This window comes from Alosa sapidissima, chromosome 8, assembly GCF_018492685.1.
Source record: "Alosa sapidissima isolate fAloSap1 chromosome 8, fAloSap1.pri, whole genome shotgun sequence".
NCBI lineage: Eukaryota > Metazoa > Chordata > Actinopteri > Clupeiformes > Clupeidae > Alosa > Alosa sapidissima.
Window position 1 is genome coordinate 17,706,566 of NC_055964.1, and position 17,555 is coordinate 17,724,120.

The following is a 17,555-nucleotide window of genomic DNA, read 5'->3' on the forward strand; positions in this document are numbered from 1 at the left end:
CTGCTGTAACTAAACTAAAGCAAACTTGCAATCTACAGTATGGCAGCCAAAAACTGCCATTTTCTTTGTCAAGCATAACATCTTCCGGTGTGGCATAACCTACTTGTGTTGATGTCTACACTGATCATTTCTCTTTAAATTAATAAACCGGTCACTGTTGGCTTGAGAAAAATGGCAGGCTTGGTTGTAATCGTTGTGAGAAAACAGCATTTGAGGTGGAAGCAGAGTGACTGTGGGGTGTGTCTCTCAACAAAAGCTCAAATAAGATGACTGAAATTTGATCTCCCTTCATGTCCACTCACGATAACATCAATATGTCAAGCGAGTCATTTGCCAACAATCCACAAGGGTCAATCTACTCCAAGAGTGCAGCTCCGAATCACCAATGCTGAATCAGGACTCTCTTTCATCCTCAGCACAGCTTTGCCATCAACAGCTTTAAGACCCCTTTGATTGGCTGAAAAGCCTCACAGCATTTACCCCCTTTATTGGTATGACTTAACAACAGAGATCAGCTGGCAATTTGGGGGGGGGAGGGGTTGTCTAAGGTGCGGTAGCAATCATACAGAGCCCTGTGTGGTGCCTGTTGGCTTACAAAGCAGGCCTGGAGCTAAATCCCTCTCGGCCCCGGGAGACAACCACACCCTCCCTGCTGACATGGCAACAATTAGCCAAGAATACTGACTGCCAATCCATACGGCTCAATTCAGAAGGCAGACCACTATTAGGCATAAATTAAGGATGAGCAGCAAGTGATATTTTGGGGAAGAAGATTCACGTTAATTTAGAAGAAGTTATGATGTGCATCGCAGTCGCATGCTCTGCAGGGAATGTCCTGCTGTTGGTGGTGCACATTAGACAAACAATAAATGGCTCTAGATGAGTGTGCGCAGACAGGCACAGAAAGAGAATATTGGACTATTGAATCAAGATATGTGAAAAGGCTGAGAGACTCACCAGACGTTCTGACATAGGGGTCTTGTCACTCGCTGGTAAATGCTGCTCTAAGGCCAGGACAATGCAGTTGGCGATGATGGTGGCTAGAATCATGTACTCAAATGGAGTGAGAGAGTCAAGGAGTGTAACAACAGAACTGAAGCATTAAAACATTAGGGGTAACATTACCAACAATACTCCATTAAGATTCCCTGTTTCACCCAATTTCTCTTTTTTTTTTTTTTACAAAGAAACTTGAACAATAATGGCAGGAAAAATCATCATGAGAGACAGCCAGGGATAGAATGAGGCAGATGACGAGAGGAGAAGAAAGAGACAGAGAGAGAGAGAGAGAGAGAGAGAGAGAGAGAGAGAGAGAGAGAGAGAGAGAGAGAGAGGAGAGTGCAAATATAATCTGAGCTGTAACTTTTCTCGATGCATTTTCCTGTGGCTGGCACATGGATTTGTTTATGGTTTCCTGCTGGCTCAGATGCTCTAGGGGTCTGTATGTGTGTGTCTGTGTCTGTGTGTGTGTGTGAATGCGTGTGTGTGCGTGTGTGTGTGTGTGCATGTGTGTGTACGTACGTGTATGGTGATGCAGAGGAGAGGGACTAGCTCACGGGAGGAACCTTATGAACTAACTAAATCTTAGGCCCCTTCTGCGTCACCCGCATCCCTAGATCTGATCGGTCCTCTCTAATAGCACTCACAGAAGCACTGTCGAGGGGCAGCTGTCTGCGTCAGAGGAGGGCTGGTGTCATGTCTTAATGTAAGAGCACTGCTCAGCAAGCATATCCCCCCAGGATAATGAAAGATTAAAGATGAAAATGTGCACATCAATACACACCATTAGGTTAAGCGACTATTGTAATGTCGGCATGCCATAATCCACCTGCAATGTATTTATGCATCTAATAGATCTGTAAGAGAACAAATGTAATCTAGTAACTTGCTTTTTAAAATCCATAATATATGTCCCCCTTGCACTACATTACATGGGAAATCCATTTTTTGTCTTAGTTGAAGATTGTTTAGATTGCATTGCTTATTGCCAGTGGGGCTTGTGCAAAATTATATCCTCACATCCATCAGTTGGCCTACAACTAGTTTTCCACTACATACAAAACTCAAAATTTGCTTAATAGATTCCACAAGCTCTTGGCACAACTGGACGTTTTAGTGTTGGCTAGCGAAAACGTGTTGGCGAGTTCAGGACCCTGGAGAGGGCACTTGTTCAACTCCTGGCAAGGCATACTTGGACAAGGATTGATGTCCAAGCAAAAGACGAAACGTTCACACAGCCTAACTACTAAAACTTTTAACAATGAATATTAAGATTTTGCTGACGTTTGACAGATCCAAGGTAGGATTTCTAAATCAAAATGAGTATTTTGCCACAATAAGTAACGATAAGATGTAATAATAATTTGGCGACAACTGAAGCGGTTTAGCCTACGGATTAATGTCAGGAGGCTACCCAAAACCCACATGGTATATGAACTCACCATTATTGTGTTTTGAGAGGACTGCACCAGTTGGGTTTTTACTAAGCTGGGGAGCAATAGACAGCGTTTCATTGGCGGCTATAAAAACGAAGCGGTGATTGTGTTATTTTGCAATGCTTTGTCGGTTGCTAGGACTGGCTGGAGGTATATTGCCTTATACAAAAAGATCGATACCGCAGTGGCTTGCTGAAAAAGGCAGCTTTCCTTGAAGCAATGGTTACTGTAGCTTAGCCACATAGATCAAGTAGGCAACACATTCAAGGTTTCCTTGGCTCGGTAGCCTACACGTTGCAGTAATGTATCGAGCCAAACTATGATGGGTGTAGCCAACAACGTTTTAAAAGTAAAGGTGGCAAACCAAAATCGGTGCACAAAATTGCTAAAACTAAAAATTCAATTTATATTCAATGTCTTGATTTCATGAACACTGCGCTATCTATGCCTGAATGCCACTGACTCACTTTCTGCCCTTAATGGACATGAGCATGTCAGACAACACCCATGTGATTAGGTTAGGCTACTTAAACGAATAATTTGCACAAATTACATTTTATAGGCAAGCACAGTCCGTTTCAGTTATGAAACGCTAAGCTATGTGGAAAGCTCCGAATGGAGATATCAATATGGCTAACGTGTGTAAACTTTGGTGATGTTAATTAACCAACATCATTCTGCCAAATAGTGTTAAATGGTAACAAAAGGATTCTCTCTAAAACAAATCGCTCTGAATAATAAGGTTAATTAAAATGTATCTAATAAGTAGGCTATGTATGGAACATAAAATTCAAGACTGTACAAGCTTAAACGCAATTAATGCCACTTGAAAGGATATGGCCATTCGGTTATTTTCTTTGCATATTTCCGTATGATGTTATCTTCGCTGAAGATGAAAAGGGACCGGTTGACAGTGAGACAGTTTTGTTTGACAGGGATTGGGTTATATATGGCCATTGTCCTGGCTCTTTGGGCGATTGACTGCTTGTACACCCTCGGGCCGGCTGGGGGGCCTCCCTGCCGGCTTGCCCCCCTTCCACTACTCGCTGGACTGCCACCTCCATATCGTAGATCTTCTTCGAAGCGAGCCATTCTAAAAACGCGCAGATCTCACTGTAGAAATCAAAATTGACATCAGAGAGAGCATAGATAAGAAGCATCACAACGCACGGTGTTGTCCCAGCTACGAGTTTTCATCCGTATCAAATATCCAACAGGGTGCTGTTCAATAATTGTATATTACAACAATGAAACCTTCCCCAAGGTTCCTTTCGGAATTCTTCGGCCAAAATAAATGCTCAACATTTCTCCCGATCATTCCTGATAATCCATAAAATTGACTGAAGTTCACACGACAAGACAATACAATCCTTCCATGCGCTTCGTGGTATCCAAATGCAGTGATTTCCGAAAGATTTGCAGTCCAAACTAGTGCCTTGGAATGTACAAAAAAAAGCAAAATCATGCAGCAGCAACAGGGACAGCGAATGTCTGTTACAGGCATGCAATAATCACTCTTACAAATTAATAATGGACTAGATACTGAATGAAGACATTTGCTATTTGAAGCTCATATGTGATGTTACTGCAGACGTCTCCCTCTCACGCCCTTTCTGGCATTTCTTGAAATATTGTCCTTAATCCAGTCATTTCAGTGCAACAGTCTATGGAGTCTAAAATCGGGATAAGATTGGCACTTCTATTTCGCTAGGACTCACGCTGGCAATGAAAATATTACAGATTTCTGCAGCCGCTGCTTCTTCTGAACCAGATCACATGACTAAGAAAGCACCCTGTCAGTGGCTCCACCTGTGCCGTTACAGTATCCATGGCAGTGGGGTAAAAAGCGGAAAGCATCTCACCCTTTTCGCGGAGCGAAAAGATATGCGGTTACATTATCAGGATTCAAACTCATCGTAGATATCAGTATATTTGAATGGCATATAGGCAAATAATATCATTGACTACTATCTGTGCCTCGATGAAGGGGTGGGTCCGAGAAATGGGACCAAATCTGGCCAGGGTGCACAGTATTACTGGGGAAGGCTTTCTGGACTAAGACCATCCCTCTCTAGACACATTAATAACTTAAAGCATGGTATTACATTCACTTACAATATGCTGGATCCTTCAGAAACACCCTGACATCCCGAAGGAGAAAGTTCTTGGATGATTATGCAAAAGATGCAACATATGGGAGAAAGGCAGATGATCCAAATTGTAGGTATTATAATATAATAAGTAAAGAAAATAATGTGCTCAAACATCTGACGACTTTGAATTGTCTTTATTTCTTAGATAATACTAGTAAAACCCACATAAGACAATGATTCTCAGCACTGATTAACAGATTTCATTATTTTACCCTGGAGTACTAAGCCATAGGCTTATTTTCCTCAGCAAAGTGGCCATTCCAACATTTTGCCCCCTGACACATCTCCCATCATTCTGTACAGACACATTTGGTAAAAAATATAATTGTAAAATAATTGGCTTCTCATCATTGCTATTTTCCTATCACACATTCATTTCAATCTAAAATCTACGATTTCGTGGAAGTAAGAGCATGCAGTTCACTACCACACACATCCACTGGCACCACATTTGAATTCATAGTCTGATAGAGGATCATTCAACAATCAAACATGTGCTTTTTCTATAAGGCAGTTTTCTTTAAAAATGCGCTTAGTACCACCCTATGCTCAATTTAGTATTGGTACATGACAAACATTCTTACATTAGGACTCCACATTAAAAAAATGTAAAAGCACAGGCGGGGAAGCTTGTGGGCTCATGGTTTGGTGGCCTGGAGACTGGTGGGGCCGGCGGTCTGTGCGCGGGAGAGTGGACCGGGGGGCAGAGGACCAGGTGTCATCCGCGCGGGGCTCACCTGGCTCTGGCCCAGGGCACGTGCAGCATACCTGCATTTGGGCGAGCGACACTGACAGCTCAGGTACTTGCTCTTGACCTTCCAGAAGTGCTCACCGTAGTCAAAGCTGGGATGACAAGCAGGAGGAACAGTAATGAAATGACTTGGCAGAGAAGATATATTCTTTCGGTTTGAGAAGAGGAGAAGTATCTACGACAATGGAAGTGGGCAAATGTGCTTTGGGATCGATAATGCATTTTTTTTTTTTATTTCAATCAATTTTATTTAGATACCATCTCCAAGACAACATGATGCTCTTTTTGCCAGACTCACAGGCTGGACTTTTTCCTTTTTCCCCTTTCTCAAGCAACAGCAAGTTCACAACAATGGACAAGGTCATTAACATGTATCTACAGTCAGACACTGAATAGGTTAACACACTCATCCAACTATGAAGACAGGACCTCTCTCTTTGAGAGTGCCCGTAGCAGCACTTACCCAAGTTCTTCTCCGACTCTGATGTGCCTGCAGGAGAAGAGAGCCACCCGAGGGAAACGCAGGTCCTGGTGTTTGGTGAATACTCGGACAGGGAACAGGTTAGGCTCACATAAGTGGTTCAGAAACCGGGCCACGTTGCCATAGAACTGGGCATCAATACAGTAGACATCACCAACCTGGCAGAAAGCAGACCGTGAGGATTTTCCACTGATTTGCAATCAATGAGATCATGCATGGGTAAAAACTGTTAAATAGAATTTCTGAGTGGAATTGCAAAGGCATGGCAACTCCACTGGAATTAGCATTACAGCCCTGTGATATAATGTTACAGCATCATTTTGCAAGCGATCACAGATTCTGCAGTGACTACAGCTGAACTGAAGAAAACGGATTTCCCCCATCCCAGTGAGTTGCTATCTGTGCTACAGCACCTCCTGTTGGACTAATAGGAATTAATAAATGATAACACTACCACATCACATCACATCACATCACATCACACAAGCTCTCACCACAGGGTTTGTGGGGACATTTTTAGCAGCATAAAACCAGATTAAAGGAAATACCTTGTTGTCCAAATTAAAGAGAAAGGCGTCGTTTCCTCTAGTGTTGGCCTCTTTATCGGTGATTATTTCTCCCACATACCTGCAAGACAAGCCCCCCCCCCTCCCAGATGAGTTTTCGATTCATCCCCAGGCGACCAAGAGATTTGAACTGACTTGAGGTTCATGTGTCTGTGTGTCTGTGCTTACTCGCAGACGAACGACCCCTCGGGGATGTCCTGCAGCGCTCTTACTCCCCAACCCATCTGATCGGTTCGGAAGACCTGGAGCCTGGTCCTGAAAACACAACAGGAGTGAAGCAGCCTGATCAAAGAGCAATTTTGGTATCAATGCCTTCAGAGGCTCAGTGACTGTACAGAGCTTGTGAAATGTTTATGAGCTGGATGAAGTGCCAGGAGACTGAAGAGAGGAAGGGACAACAGTACCGGAGTCCGTTCTGTACCACACGATTCCGGCACGACCTCCAGCACGAGCAGGCGTGGTTGCACTCGAAGAGGTAGGGCGGGTCTTCCCGGGAAAACTCCGGAAGCAACCGGCCCTCCTTTTACAAAGAACAATCGATTTAGGTCCGAAATCATTTTGCATTAATGGTCTCAATACTAGGCTTGGCAGTGTATTACTGCATTGCGTTGGAACAATACCTTGTCATACCAGCTACGTATACTGAGCTGGCCACAAACACAGTTATTGGAGGAGCAGTCATCTTTGCATTTGCAGTGCTGAGGAGAAACACAGATGGAGAGAACGCGTAGAAATTTGCTATTGGGACTCTAGTCTGTCTGTGTTTAATCATTGTGGTATAATGAGAGCATGTCACATATTGACTGACTAAACAGTCGCGACAGAATTGCCTGTTCACCTGTAAGTGTGTGATGTTTTCATCAATATTCATTTGAGACGTGCAGCAGTTTTCAGGGACATATTTGAAGTTGCTGGGGCAGGGCTCGTGATCCACTCCATTCACACAGGAAATGGGGACCAACTCATATCCTCGAGAGATATCCCTAGAAGAGAGAGTTGAGATAGATTAACAACATTATGTCTATATCTTTGAAGATTTTTCATTAGATGGACAATGAAGGACTATAGACTAATGCTGGCGCTGCAGAATGTGGACTAGCATTCACACATCTTGCAAGATATTAAAATTACTTCTCAAAGGCCATTTGTAGAACATGCCCTTTCAGTTATGCAACAACAGAATCAAGGAAATAATTAGATAGAAAAATGTGTAGTGAAAACACCAAAACACACAATGTTAAAAAAAAAAAAAAAGAAAAAAAAAAAAACACAAAAACACACAAGGTTACACTAATAATATCTATTTATATACGTATAATTCATAAAATATGTTTTATTGTTAAATCAGAACAATTCATTGTCAATGTTTTTTTTCCCCACCACTGATATGAAAAACAAAACCTTCTGAAGACAAAACATTTAAATACTTAAAAAAAGACCTACCAAGATATATATATAAAAAAAACATTCACTGACATTTCATGCTCATTCATGACTGGGAGACTTTTCCATGAGTAACGTGCAGGGTGTAACTGTGGCTGACTAAGGAGCGGTTCTCATCTTACTTGCTTATGACTCTGTCCCCCTGGTTATCCCTGCCCTTCCTGGCGTCCGTCAGCTTCTTGTTGGTGTTGAGGATAGTCCACAGCTTGGAGTTGGGCCGGCAGCGCTCCAGAGGGGTGTCCCCGTCTCGATTCCTCATGTTGACATCCGCCCCCCGGGACAGGAAGAGCCTGGGAAGTGTGGAGGAAATGACATCATGAAACTGCTTGCTATTATATGGCAGGAACGAGAAAACTCTGGCCCAGTCCGAAACTAGTTACTTCACCCTCTCCCTTCGCCCTCTCCCACTTGCACTTTGTTTGCGCATTCTTGCGAAGGGTCCGCCATATTAAGGGCCATCCGAAACCAATTACTGTTAAGTGGTAGTGTGTTATAAACCCTCCAACGCGGAGTAAACATCGATGCTCACTTGTCGAGAGTGTGTGTCAATTAATGCAGCATGTCATGGAGGACGTTTCAAAATGTCAGTTCCGTGTGAGTAGGCCTCGCTTGTATACAAACCCATGGTTCTGTGATAACCAGCTTCCACTAAGGAGAGTGAAGTTCGTCCCAAAGCTGAGTGCAGTATTGTAACCCTACGCGCTAACCAAGAGGGAACTTCATTTAGCTGCGAGGGTGCTTCCCACCCGAGTTCACTTGGTAATTGAGGGGGAGTGGGTAGGGATTAGTTTTGGAATGGGCCTATCGTGTGCTTTGCCTTAATTCCATTTGTCTGTTCAGCCATTTTCTTTATTCAACAAACGCAAGAATTCTTAGCTAGAGTATTGCATTAGCACTGTTGTGCAGTTAACAGTCATGTGATTTATGCCTCTAATCTAGCTCACACACACCATAACTGGAACCAGTGTAGCCTCTTTGCTTGTGGATTTGAACGGAAAGGAATGCACCAGGTTCTGACTAGTTTGCGTATGTATTTCTGTGTCATGTCTGAATTCCACATGCGTGCATGAGACCTGGGAGGTCTCATGCATATTTAACGGCACGACACAGCCCCCCCTTCTAGAAGCTCCTCTCACATCACACAGTCGAGTCGCTCCTCGTGGACGGCAATGTGCAGCGGCGAGTCCCCGTAGATGTTGATGGCGTGGAGGTCAGAGCCCATCTCCAGCAGAAGCTGCGCCACGTCGTCCGAGCCGGAGAAGGCTGCCCAGTGCAGGCAAATGTTCTCCTCCTGAGAAACAGAATGGAAAACATTGGAATTAAATCCACTAAAGGCATCAGCTGGCGTCGCCATATCGGTGACATACAGCACTTTACAAGACCTCAACACCCATCCCCCATCACCTTTAGCTTCCCTCCCACATCCCAGCTCCTTGAGGGGGGAAAAAAGGCTTGCATTGCAAATCTGGCGCTCTAACCATTCATGTATGAGACAAGGGTGGAGCGTTGTCTCTACCAGAGATCATCTGAGTGACAGGACACAGACCAGAAGAGCATGTGGGACAGGGGCGGCACACTGACCTTGTCCCTCACGTGGACATCGGCGCCTTTGGACAGCAGCAGGTGCACCTGGTCTTTGTGCTTGTATTCGATCGCCCACGTGACTGGAGTCCATCCACCATCGTCCTGAAACCAAAAGCAAAGCAATAAAAATCATTTTTTTTAAAAAGACAACACCACCGGTGCCTCATGCACAAAGGCACAAGGCAATCTGCTCCCAATCCTGACACTTTACATCACAAGACACATACAAATCACTGACAAAACAGATGAGCGAGGGAGTCTCTCTTCCTCCGGCCATTTTATCATTCTCCTCCATCCAGGTGTATTCTCAGCGTCTTTGCTCTTTTGTGCATCACAAAAGTAATGTCAAGGCCCAGGAGACCCCAGAGTTATGTTTATTTTGCCGACAAAGGTTAGGGGCTGTCATGTTCAATGTATTTAGCAGGGAAAATGCAAGTCTGATGCTTTCCCCCGTAACCTGCACGGGCTTTGATGGTTATCCACATGAATAAGTTTTCCCTGCAGGGGAGCGGGCCCCAGGGATCCCTCTATAGGGCACAATCCATCTCTGAACTACTGCGCCTCTAATGGAAGCAGACAGGCCTCGACCACGCCGCCCTGACCAGATCAGCCACCAGATGAGCTTTCTGAAGGGCGAGTGGGGGGAGGGGGTCTGCGCAGGTTTGTCTGTGGGTTATCAGAACACCTTGAACTTGGTCTGAATAACACAGCGCAATGCCACAGCAGCACATTTAATAACTCTGACAGCAAATGACAATAGATTCAAATAAAAACAAACGCCATTTTCAGGATAAAGGTGCAAATTCAAATTCTCATAGTAACCTGATGGCAAATGACAATAGATTAAAATAAATACCAATGGCATTTTTTAAGGATAGAGGATGCAAATTCAAATCGCCATTGCACTGTTTTGGTTAACTATGCAAATTTAGTGAGAATAAAAACAGACAAAGCTGTGTACAGTTACCTGACAGTTCACATCGAGAGAGGCCACGGTGAGCAGGTGCTGCATGATGCTGTAATGGCCCATTTTAGCTGCCAGGTGCAGACATGTGGAGCCACTCAGGTCCTGGAGCAAAGAAAATTGTAAATGATCACTGGCAGAAATCACAAGCAGCAAATTGGCAGAGGATGCAAGCAGAGCTTGAATCAATAAGTAATGTACAGAGGGATGTAAACATGAAACATGAAAAGGATCCTACTTCTCATGAGCCCAGGTCTTAATCAAGAGTCTGGCAGAAAAGTTGGGTTTGTGTCTTTTATTCACAGTGTTTCTCTAAATGCTCATCAGTGCATTAGCACCGGACTGAGATGATCTGGAGAGTCTGATCGTGGACCAACAGTACCTTCTGGTTAGTGGCTGCACCTGCTTTGAGCAGGTATTTAACCGTTTCCAGGTGATTGTTCTGGCACGCATACATCAGCGGGGTTCTCTGACCTTCATCACACATGTCAAGATTGGCGCCAGCCTGTGGAGGCGGGGAGGGAGACACACACACACGTACACACACACACACACACGTACACACACGTGCACACGTCAGTAGCCATATTGCCAGATACAAGACACTTTGCAGTAAAAGCTAACCATCAACAAAAACATGCAGCACTAATTATATGAAATAAAACCCATCTGGGATCAGATATGTAAATGTGATATAAAGATGAATGAAACACAAGCAGAAATACCTGCACCAGCATGTGGCAGATCTCATTATGGCCCCCTCCTGCCGCTGCATGCAGGGGTGTCTGCCTCTTGGTGCCGTCCACTGTTAGATTGGGGTCTGCCCCTTCCACTACAGAGAGCAAAAGAAAATACTTGACATCCATGTCCCAGATAGGAGATACTGACCATGTTCCCCATACTGTGAGAAACTCGGCCATCCGCCCATGAAATCTATATGTTATACCTATATGCTGCCATGCTGAATAATACCAAAAGGTTGTGTGACTATCATTCCATACTAGCTAGCAGTCCCTTACAGTCCAGTGACACTCCCTCAGATAAGCCCAGAGAGACTACATTAGAGTTCTTACCCAACATCTGCATGACTGACTGCAGGTCTCCTTGCTTAGCAGAGGTAAAAAGCTGCGCTGGAGGATATTGTGTTTTCTTATACCTAAAAGACAGAGGGGGAAAAAAGGCTTTTACAAGGCACATTTCTTGTGATGTTGTGACTTTTACAAGGCACAACATCTTTATCAAAAGTTTCACATACTACATACAGTTTACCTAAGGGATAATGTATAGAACGCCGGTCATTATTGACAAAAAAAGTCCCGACAGGGCGAACCGGACCCCGACGCGCAGCGGAACTTGAATCAAACATTCTTTAGAACACAGCTGATCAACCGTCTGCTTTTCACTTTTGAATGAAGTTCCAGTAGTTGCGGAGTGATATGAAGGATCTGAATTAGAAGCACAAACTCTGTTGCCATTGACAGTCATAATTGTCATTATTTTTTTCAGAGGTCCTTTAGTCAAAAATAATGATCGCTAGAACTTTGGAAAATCCCATTCAAGTCAATGGAGCGTTCTACTTGCATTGTGAAGAGCTGTTTAATAAATACAGGATATTTCATATGAGGAGTACATAAGTAGTATCAGCACTGCATAAGGTATATTGTAACATTGTTTACACTACACATTGTCTTTAAGTTTACCTTGAGGTCGTTTGCTCATCCAGTGCTTCCAGGATGCCCTCGAGTGTTTCTTTGGTGGCGCCCGCCTCCGCAGCCACGGCTCCAGTTTTGGACTTACTGGGAGACGCCGCATAAGGGCCAATCTTAGACCTACTGGGGAATCACATGTGTGTTAAGTAGAATATATTCCAACAGACCAGCCCAAAGTCTGCCAAAGTGGACCTCAATGTCAGCCAAATTCTTCTGAATTGTGTTCGCTGTGCGGTGATGATTTCTATGACTGCTTTTTTTTTTTGAAGGAAAAAGTGAATAGTCCTAAAAGGCGCAGTGTTTATGAGTATTCCAGTAGGAACTGTGAAGACTAAGCAAATGCTGTTCTTCCTAAAATCAACTCTTGACCAGAAAGGTCTGGCAGTGGACAGTGGACAGAATATCTCAAAGTTAAAAAAAAACATCAGATAGTTTATATCTGCATCTTTTCCAGGCCTTTTAGGAGAGTGAATATCAACCTATTTCATCATACCATGTGAATCAAGGTAATGACGTGGGTGATGCAATGAGTAAAAATTAACCACGACCATGTGGTGCTTTTTTTTCCTCACAGAGAATCATTATCTTTGTCAAAAGGTCTCAGCGCAGGTGTTCTTGTGAGCACGAAGCCTGGAAGATCTACATGCCAGCACGCAGCAGGTCTACAACCTACCCCTTCAGTGAGAGATCCGTCTTGTTTTGGAGAGCGGTCGCTGTTGGCATAACAAACATGGCGTCTGGCTTGGCGATGGTGACTTCCTGCGCCTGGCTAGCATCCTCGCCACAGTGTGGGCAGTAGATCTGCCCACGGATGACTGAGGCACAGCCGCGGTGGAACCGGTGAGAGATGTTGCCATCAGGCTGGCATTCCATAAAGGTCCCCTGAGGAACATCCAAGATACTGCAGTCATAAATACTGTCTAGGCTTTAAAGGCACATTTAGGCCAAGAGCTTCCTTAATGCTATGCAAAGCCTTCCTATAATGCCACAGTGATGCTAGTCTGAGTCACAAAAGTTAAAGCAGGTAAGCAGATTTTGCAAGCAAGTTCTCTGGAAAGGACAGTTCTGGTTCCCCCTCATCGTGCCACAGTATAACATTACATTACATGCAATGCAGCAAAAGTGACAAAATTCAAAGACTTAAACAGAAACACAAACTTACACTTCAATAACTTACATACAGTATAACATGGAACAGGTAGAGTTAGGTGTGCGTATTTGACTAAAAAGGCCCAACCTAACTCTGTGGTAAACCCAGTGAACACTGACTGGCTGGTTTGTGACTCTACAACACTAGACTACTTTTTTGATCCCGTGAGGGAAATTTGGTCTCTGCATTTAACCCAATCGGTGAATTAGTGAATCACAAACAGCACACAGTGAACACACAGTGAGGTGAAGCACACACTAATCCCGGCGCAGTGAGCTGCCTGCTTCAACGGCCCACTGGTCGGGGCTCGAACCAGCAACCCTCCGGTTACAAGTCCAGAGTGCTAACCAGTGGGCCACGGCTGCCCCACAAGAGCCTCAACTTACTGCCCGACAGAAGAAACCACAGCGGGGGCAGCTTTGGTGCTTGACCATGCCAGCGCGGTGGTCCTCACACAGCACCAACAGCGGAATCCGGATGGATGGCCGCATCATTTCCTGCTTCTGGATGTTCTTCCTGCAGAGACTGAGCTGCGAGAGAACAGAGAAATCAACTGGCACCTACGATGGGACAATCACCTTCAGTGTGAGCCAAAATGCCTCAAGATATAGCCCATGTGCTTTTGAACCAGTTACCATGTTTAATTAAAGGCTTTCATCATATCTTTTTCTAAACAGAGTGGCTTTGTTTCTTTCCTTTTTAACGCTTAACGCTCTGAGCCATTTCGTTTTTCTCTCATCGTGCCTCAAGATTTAACTTTTTTTTTTTTTAAAAAAAGGCTGTATCAAATAACAAACATATCTTTACAAAATGAAATCAAATAAGTCATCTGAGAATATGTGTATAAGTCTAACAGAAATATAAAAAAAGAATAGAATATAGAATAGACCTTATATTGTCATTATATATGTACAACAGAATTTGAAAGTGCATACCTTTGTACAAAAAAAGAGTTAAACAAAAAGAACTTGTTAAAATAGTAATCGTCTAAAATGAATAAATAATAATAAACTATAACTTAAGGAAAAAGCGAAACATGCAACCGTGCTACCTGTCCGTCCACACTCTCCACAGCCATGCACTTGCCCTCGGACAGCGTCAGGATCTCCTGGCTCTTGGGGGCCTCCATGCGGCAGCAGCACAGCGGGAGCTCCAGCATGGCATCTGTCTCCATGGCGTCCGGGCCATCTGACATACCTGGCGAGCCAAAAAGCAAACCCGCTTCTTTCAGCTGCTCCGTGCGCGCGTGCGGCGAGGGGACATTTTTAAGCTAACCTACAGTTACATGTAGTGTTTTTGGCAGATGCTTCAGCGTGAAGCGACTGAGATGAGGCAGAAAATTATCCACATACTGCATATAGGCATCAAACAGCCAACACTTGAGACAAATGCCAAAGAACTTACATTTAAACTACATACTACAGCTAGGAGGAAATGTGTTGATTTATTATGGCTTATGATGCCTATTACAATGGTTTCAAAACACCACATCTCAGCCAAGATCACTGAGTACAACATTAAGCCATACCTCCAGACACTATTTCAAGCATTTTGGCACAAAAGAAAAAATATGTGGCCTATGTAGCAAAAAAAATGTAGCTTGCCAGACCCTGGACATGCTTCTTATGACAATGCGGTTTTGTAGTCTGCTCACCTGACTGCAGGGAGCAGAAGATGTCCTCCTGACCCTTCAGGTCAAGTGAGTGCAGAGGGAACTCTGTGTACATCTCGATCCCTCTGGCCACTTCGTGCGGTGTGTCCTTTGGGCTGGTCTCATCTGTAGACACAGAGGTGTCTGTTCTAGATGTATCTGCTCGGTCTTCAGGGGCCACTGCTCCAGCTTCTGCTTCCATACCACCATAGGTGGCGCCTTCCATGGTGGAACTTTCCTGCAGATCAACAAACAATCCACTCTATACAAAACAAGATAACAAACATCTATACCATCTATGGACATCAACAGATGATAAGCCGAATGTTGAAGAAGTGGAAGTTCTCTCATTCCATTGACAGTTAAAGTCCATCTGACAGGAGACCAGAGCACACAGCAGCAAAGGATTTTCTGATTGCACTAGCCATAAGAGTGCCGTATCCTAACCGCATTAGCTCTCATCAGCAGAATGTCTCAGTACAGAAACACAATCAAACTGAACCATACATGCACATACTGTGTGAACACATAAAAGTATTTCAAACAATAATTTCCATCACATTGAAATAAACACGCATTAGCTGTGAAGGCCACATCTGAGCTAGTCATTATAGGATTGGAGGATATCTTTTCAAAGGTCACCTGAGATGAAAATAAGGGTTGGGTCCCTCTTTTCACCACCTTTGTTTTCTTCTTGTTGACAAAATTATATGTTCCCATTTTCCTTTTCTTTTTCTTTGAAACTAGAAAACAAAATTCACAAAAAAGACATCTACTTGACTACAACAGACAAACATACAGTATCTGTGCATTGACTGCCAAAACTAACAGCAGTTTGAAATACATTAAAGACGTTTGTACGCTGAGATGAGAAAATTAAGCTAGCTATGAGATTGACCTGTTCGAGGCAGTGCAGATGGCTTCTGAGTCCGAGGTAGCTTGATATGCAGAGGTTTCTCCACGTCTCTTACTGCTGTGGCTGGGGATTTGTCTTTATTCAGCATCTGTGTGGAATAAAAACAAAAATCAACCCTAAATAATTTTGGTGAGATCCCTGCTCTAAAATCCATGACTTGACTAATGTTGTTCAGGTCAAAACTGCTGTGCTCTGACTAATTGTGCTACACCTTCTGAAATAAAAAATTAATTCATATGGACTATATGGAACTGAAACAATCACTCAGGCTTTACCTGGAGTACATGAGGAGCAGGAGCGGATTTCACCATGGACTTCCAAGCCATGCGGCTCTTTCCTGGAGAGGGATCGACAACTTGCCCGTGCTCCTGTCGTACCCCGCTGCCCTCCCCTGTGGGTGCAGCTGTGGTGGATGGGGTATTAGATGCATGCCCCGACAACAAACCCCCTGGAGCCAAAGCCTGGGTCTTTTCAGAGCTGGCGCCGTTCTGTTTGTTGAGCTGGAGGCCATTATTGGCAAAGACTGCTGCTTCCTGAGGAACAGTGCCATCAGGTTTTTGGCAGAGGAGGGTGTGACCGCTCACCCCTCCTCCCACTAGAGTGCTCTGGTGGGCGCCTGCTTCCAGCTTTCTCTTTGGCTTTCTACCCCTTCTGGGAGCATCTCCATGCCTGGCAATACCTGTGATAAGCAAACTGTTCAGCTTGCAACAACACTCACAATGAAGATGATAAGATAAGAATAAGCGAAGAAAAACAATGAAGACCTCTGAATACATGGATTATTGTGATATCTTTACGGTCAATCCTCGCGTTGTAGTATCACTTGAAAAGGAAACATCCTCTACATCACATGAAAGGAAACATCCTCTAACCTTAAAAGCATTATTAGTAATATTATAATATAATATTGGATATATACTTATACTATACATATAATATTTTATTTTATATGTAGTAGCATATGTAAAAAAAACAACAACAGATGAGTAGTTGATGGGGTGGCAAAAACAAAGACTACCTGTAGGTGGAGTAGGCCATACATCAGATATCAAAACACAAGCAGAATGAAGGCATCTCATCGACTACAATAGCACTCACCAGTACTACGTCCTCTGGCTATGGCTTTCATTTCATCCAGCTCTTATATCTGACAAGACTTCTGGCCAGATTTGCAACCACTTGAATCTCCCAATAAGATCTAGCATTGAATAACAACAGTATAGGTTTGTTGGAGCTGCCACGGCTTGATTGGGGTCAGCGCACAAAAATATTTGCAATGAATTAACATGGACATAGGAGGAAAGTTTCCAAGTAATAATTACGACGTGTCCACAGATAACATGCGGTGGAATAATCGTTAGCTTAGGTTAACTTGCACAGGCCAAGGTTAAACCACTCATTTTCACTGCCTTAACATTAGTTCCATGCACATTATGATTTCGAGTGGGAAAGCTCATAACTGAAAGATACGTCTCCTCAAGCCAAAAAGCACAGGACAAAAGAAGTCTATACCAAATTTCTCCGCATTATAATTAAATATAAAAAGTATGAGTTTGTTGTGCCAACTCTGACGAAGTGCATTTACCTCTGCACTGTGCATTCAGGAATATGGGTCAGCTTCTTACCTATTTTTCTCGGACGGTAGCCATTGAAGTGAGAAACTGCCAGGAAACTGCTACTAGAGGGAAAAGTTTTCGAGCTGTCTTCCTCTTCCTCCCCTCCCCTCATCCGCTCAACAGTAACCATGTGACC

The 17,555-nt window shown here is 43.8% G+C and overlaps 2 protein-coding genes across 26 annotated transcripts in view; both read right to left on the minus strand.

Annotated features, from left to right (window-relative positions):
* The window catches only part of cacna1ba (calcium channel, voltage-dependent, N type, alpha 1B subunit, a), a 100,365-nt gene extending 96,179 nt beyond the window's left edge, over window positions 1-4,186 (minus strand). For 22 of the 23 annotated variants that reach the window (XM_042100843.1, XM_042100836.1, XM_042100845.1 and 19 more), the window contains exons 1-2: window positions 3,274-4,186; window positions 958-1,063 (exon numbers count right to left, since the gene is read on the minus strand). In XM_042100843.1, the coding sequence (XP_041956777.1) occupies window positions 958-1,063; window positions 3,274-3,527 (360 nt within the window). In that variant the 5' untranslated portion in view covers window positions 3,528-4,186. The remainder of the gene's footprint in view (window positions 1-957; window positions 1,064-3,273) is intronic. The other variant, XM_042100838.1, reaches the window with a different exon arrangement.
* A 521-nt stretch (window positions 4,187-4,707) lies between these two features.
* On the minus strand, window positions 4,708-17,555 carry ehmt1a (euchromatic histone-lysine N-methyltransferase 1a). 3 transcript variants are annotated; one of them, XM_042101517.1, is made up of 24 exons: window positions 17,429-17,555; window positions 16,902-17,001; window positions 16,079-16,482; window positions 15,786-15,891; window positions 15,530-15,630; window positions 14,891-15,125; window positions 14,288-14,433; window positions 13,623-13,766; window positions 12,760-12,968; window positions 12,078-12,206; window positions 11,451-11,533; window positions 11,103-11,209; window positions 10,760-10,882; window positions 10,381-10,482; window positions 9,411-9,515; window positions 8,966-9,120; window positions 7,952-8,119; window positions 7,225-7,369; window positions 7,007-7,084; window positions 6,791-6,906; window positions 6,555-6,641; window positions 6,369-6,447; window positions 5,803-5,978; window positions 4,708-5,431 (listed from the first exon to the last, which is right to left on the minus strand). In XM_042101517.1, exons 2-24 carry the CDS (start codon window positions 16,930-16,932, stop codon window positions 5,227-5,229), a joined length of 3,234 nt encoding a protein of 1,077 aa, XP_041957451.1. In that variant the 5' UTR covers window positions 16,933-17,001; window positions 17,429-17,555; the 3' UTR covers window positions 4,708-5,226. The 3 variants fall into 3 exon arrangements, with proteins under 3 accessions (XP_041957451.1, XP_041957449.1, XP_041957450.1); XM_042101515.1 differs by having other exon boundaries at window positions 12,078-12,209; XM_042101516.1 differs by having other exon boundaries at window positions 12,078-12,209; window positions 17,389-17,520.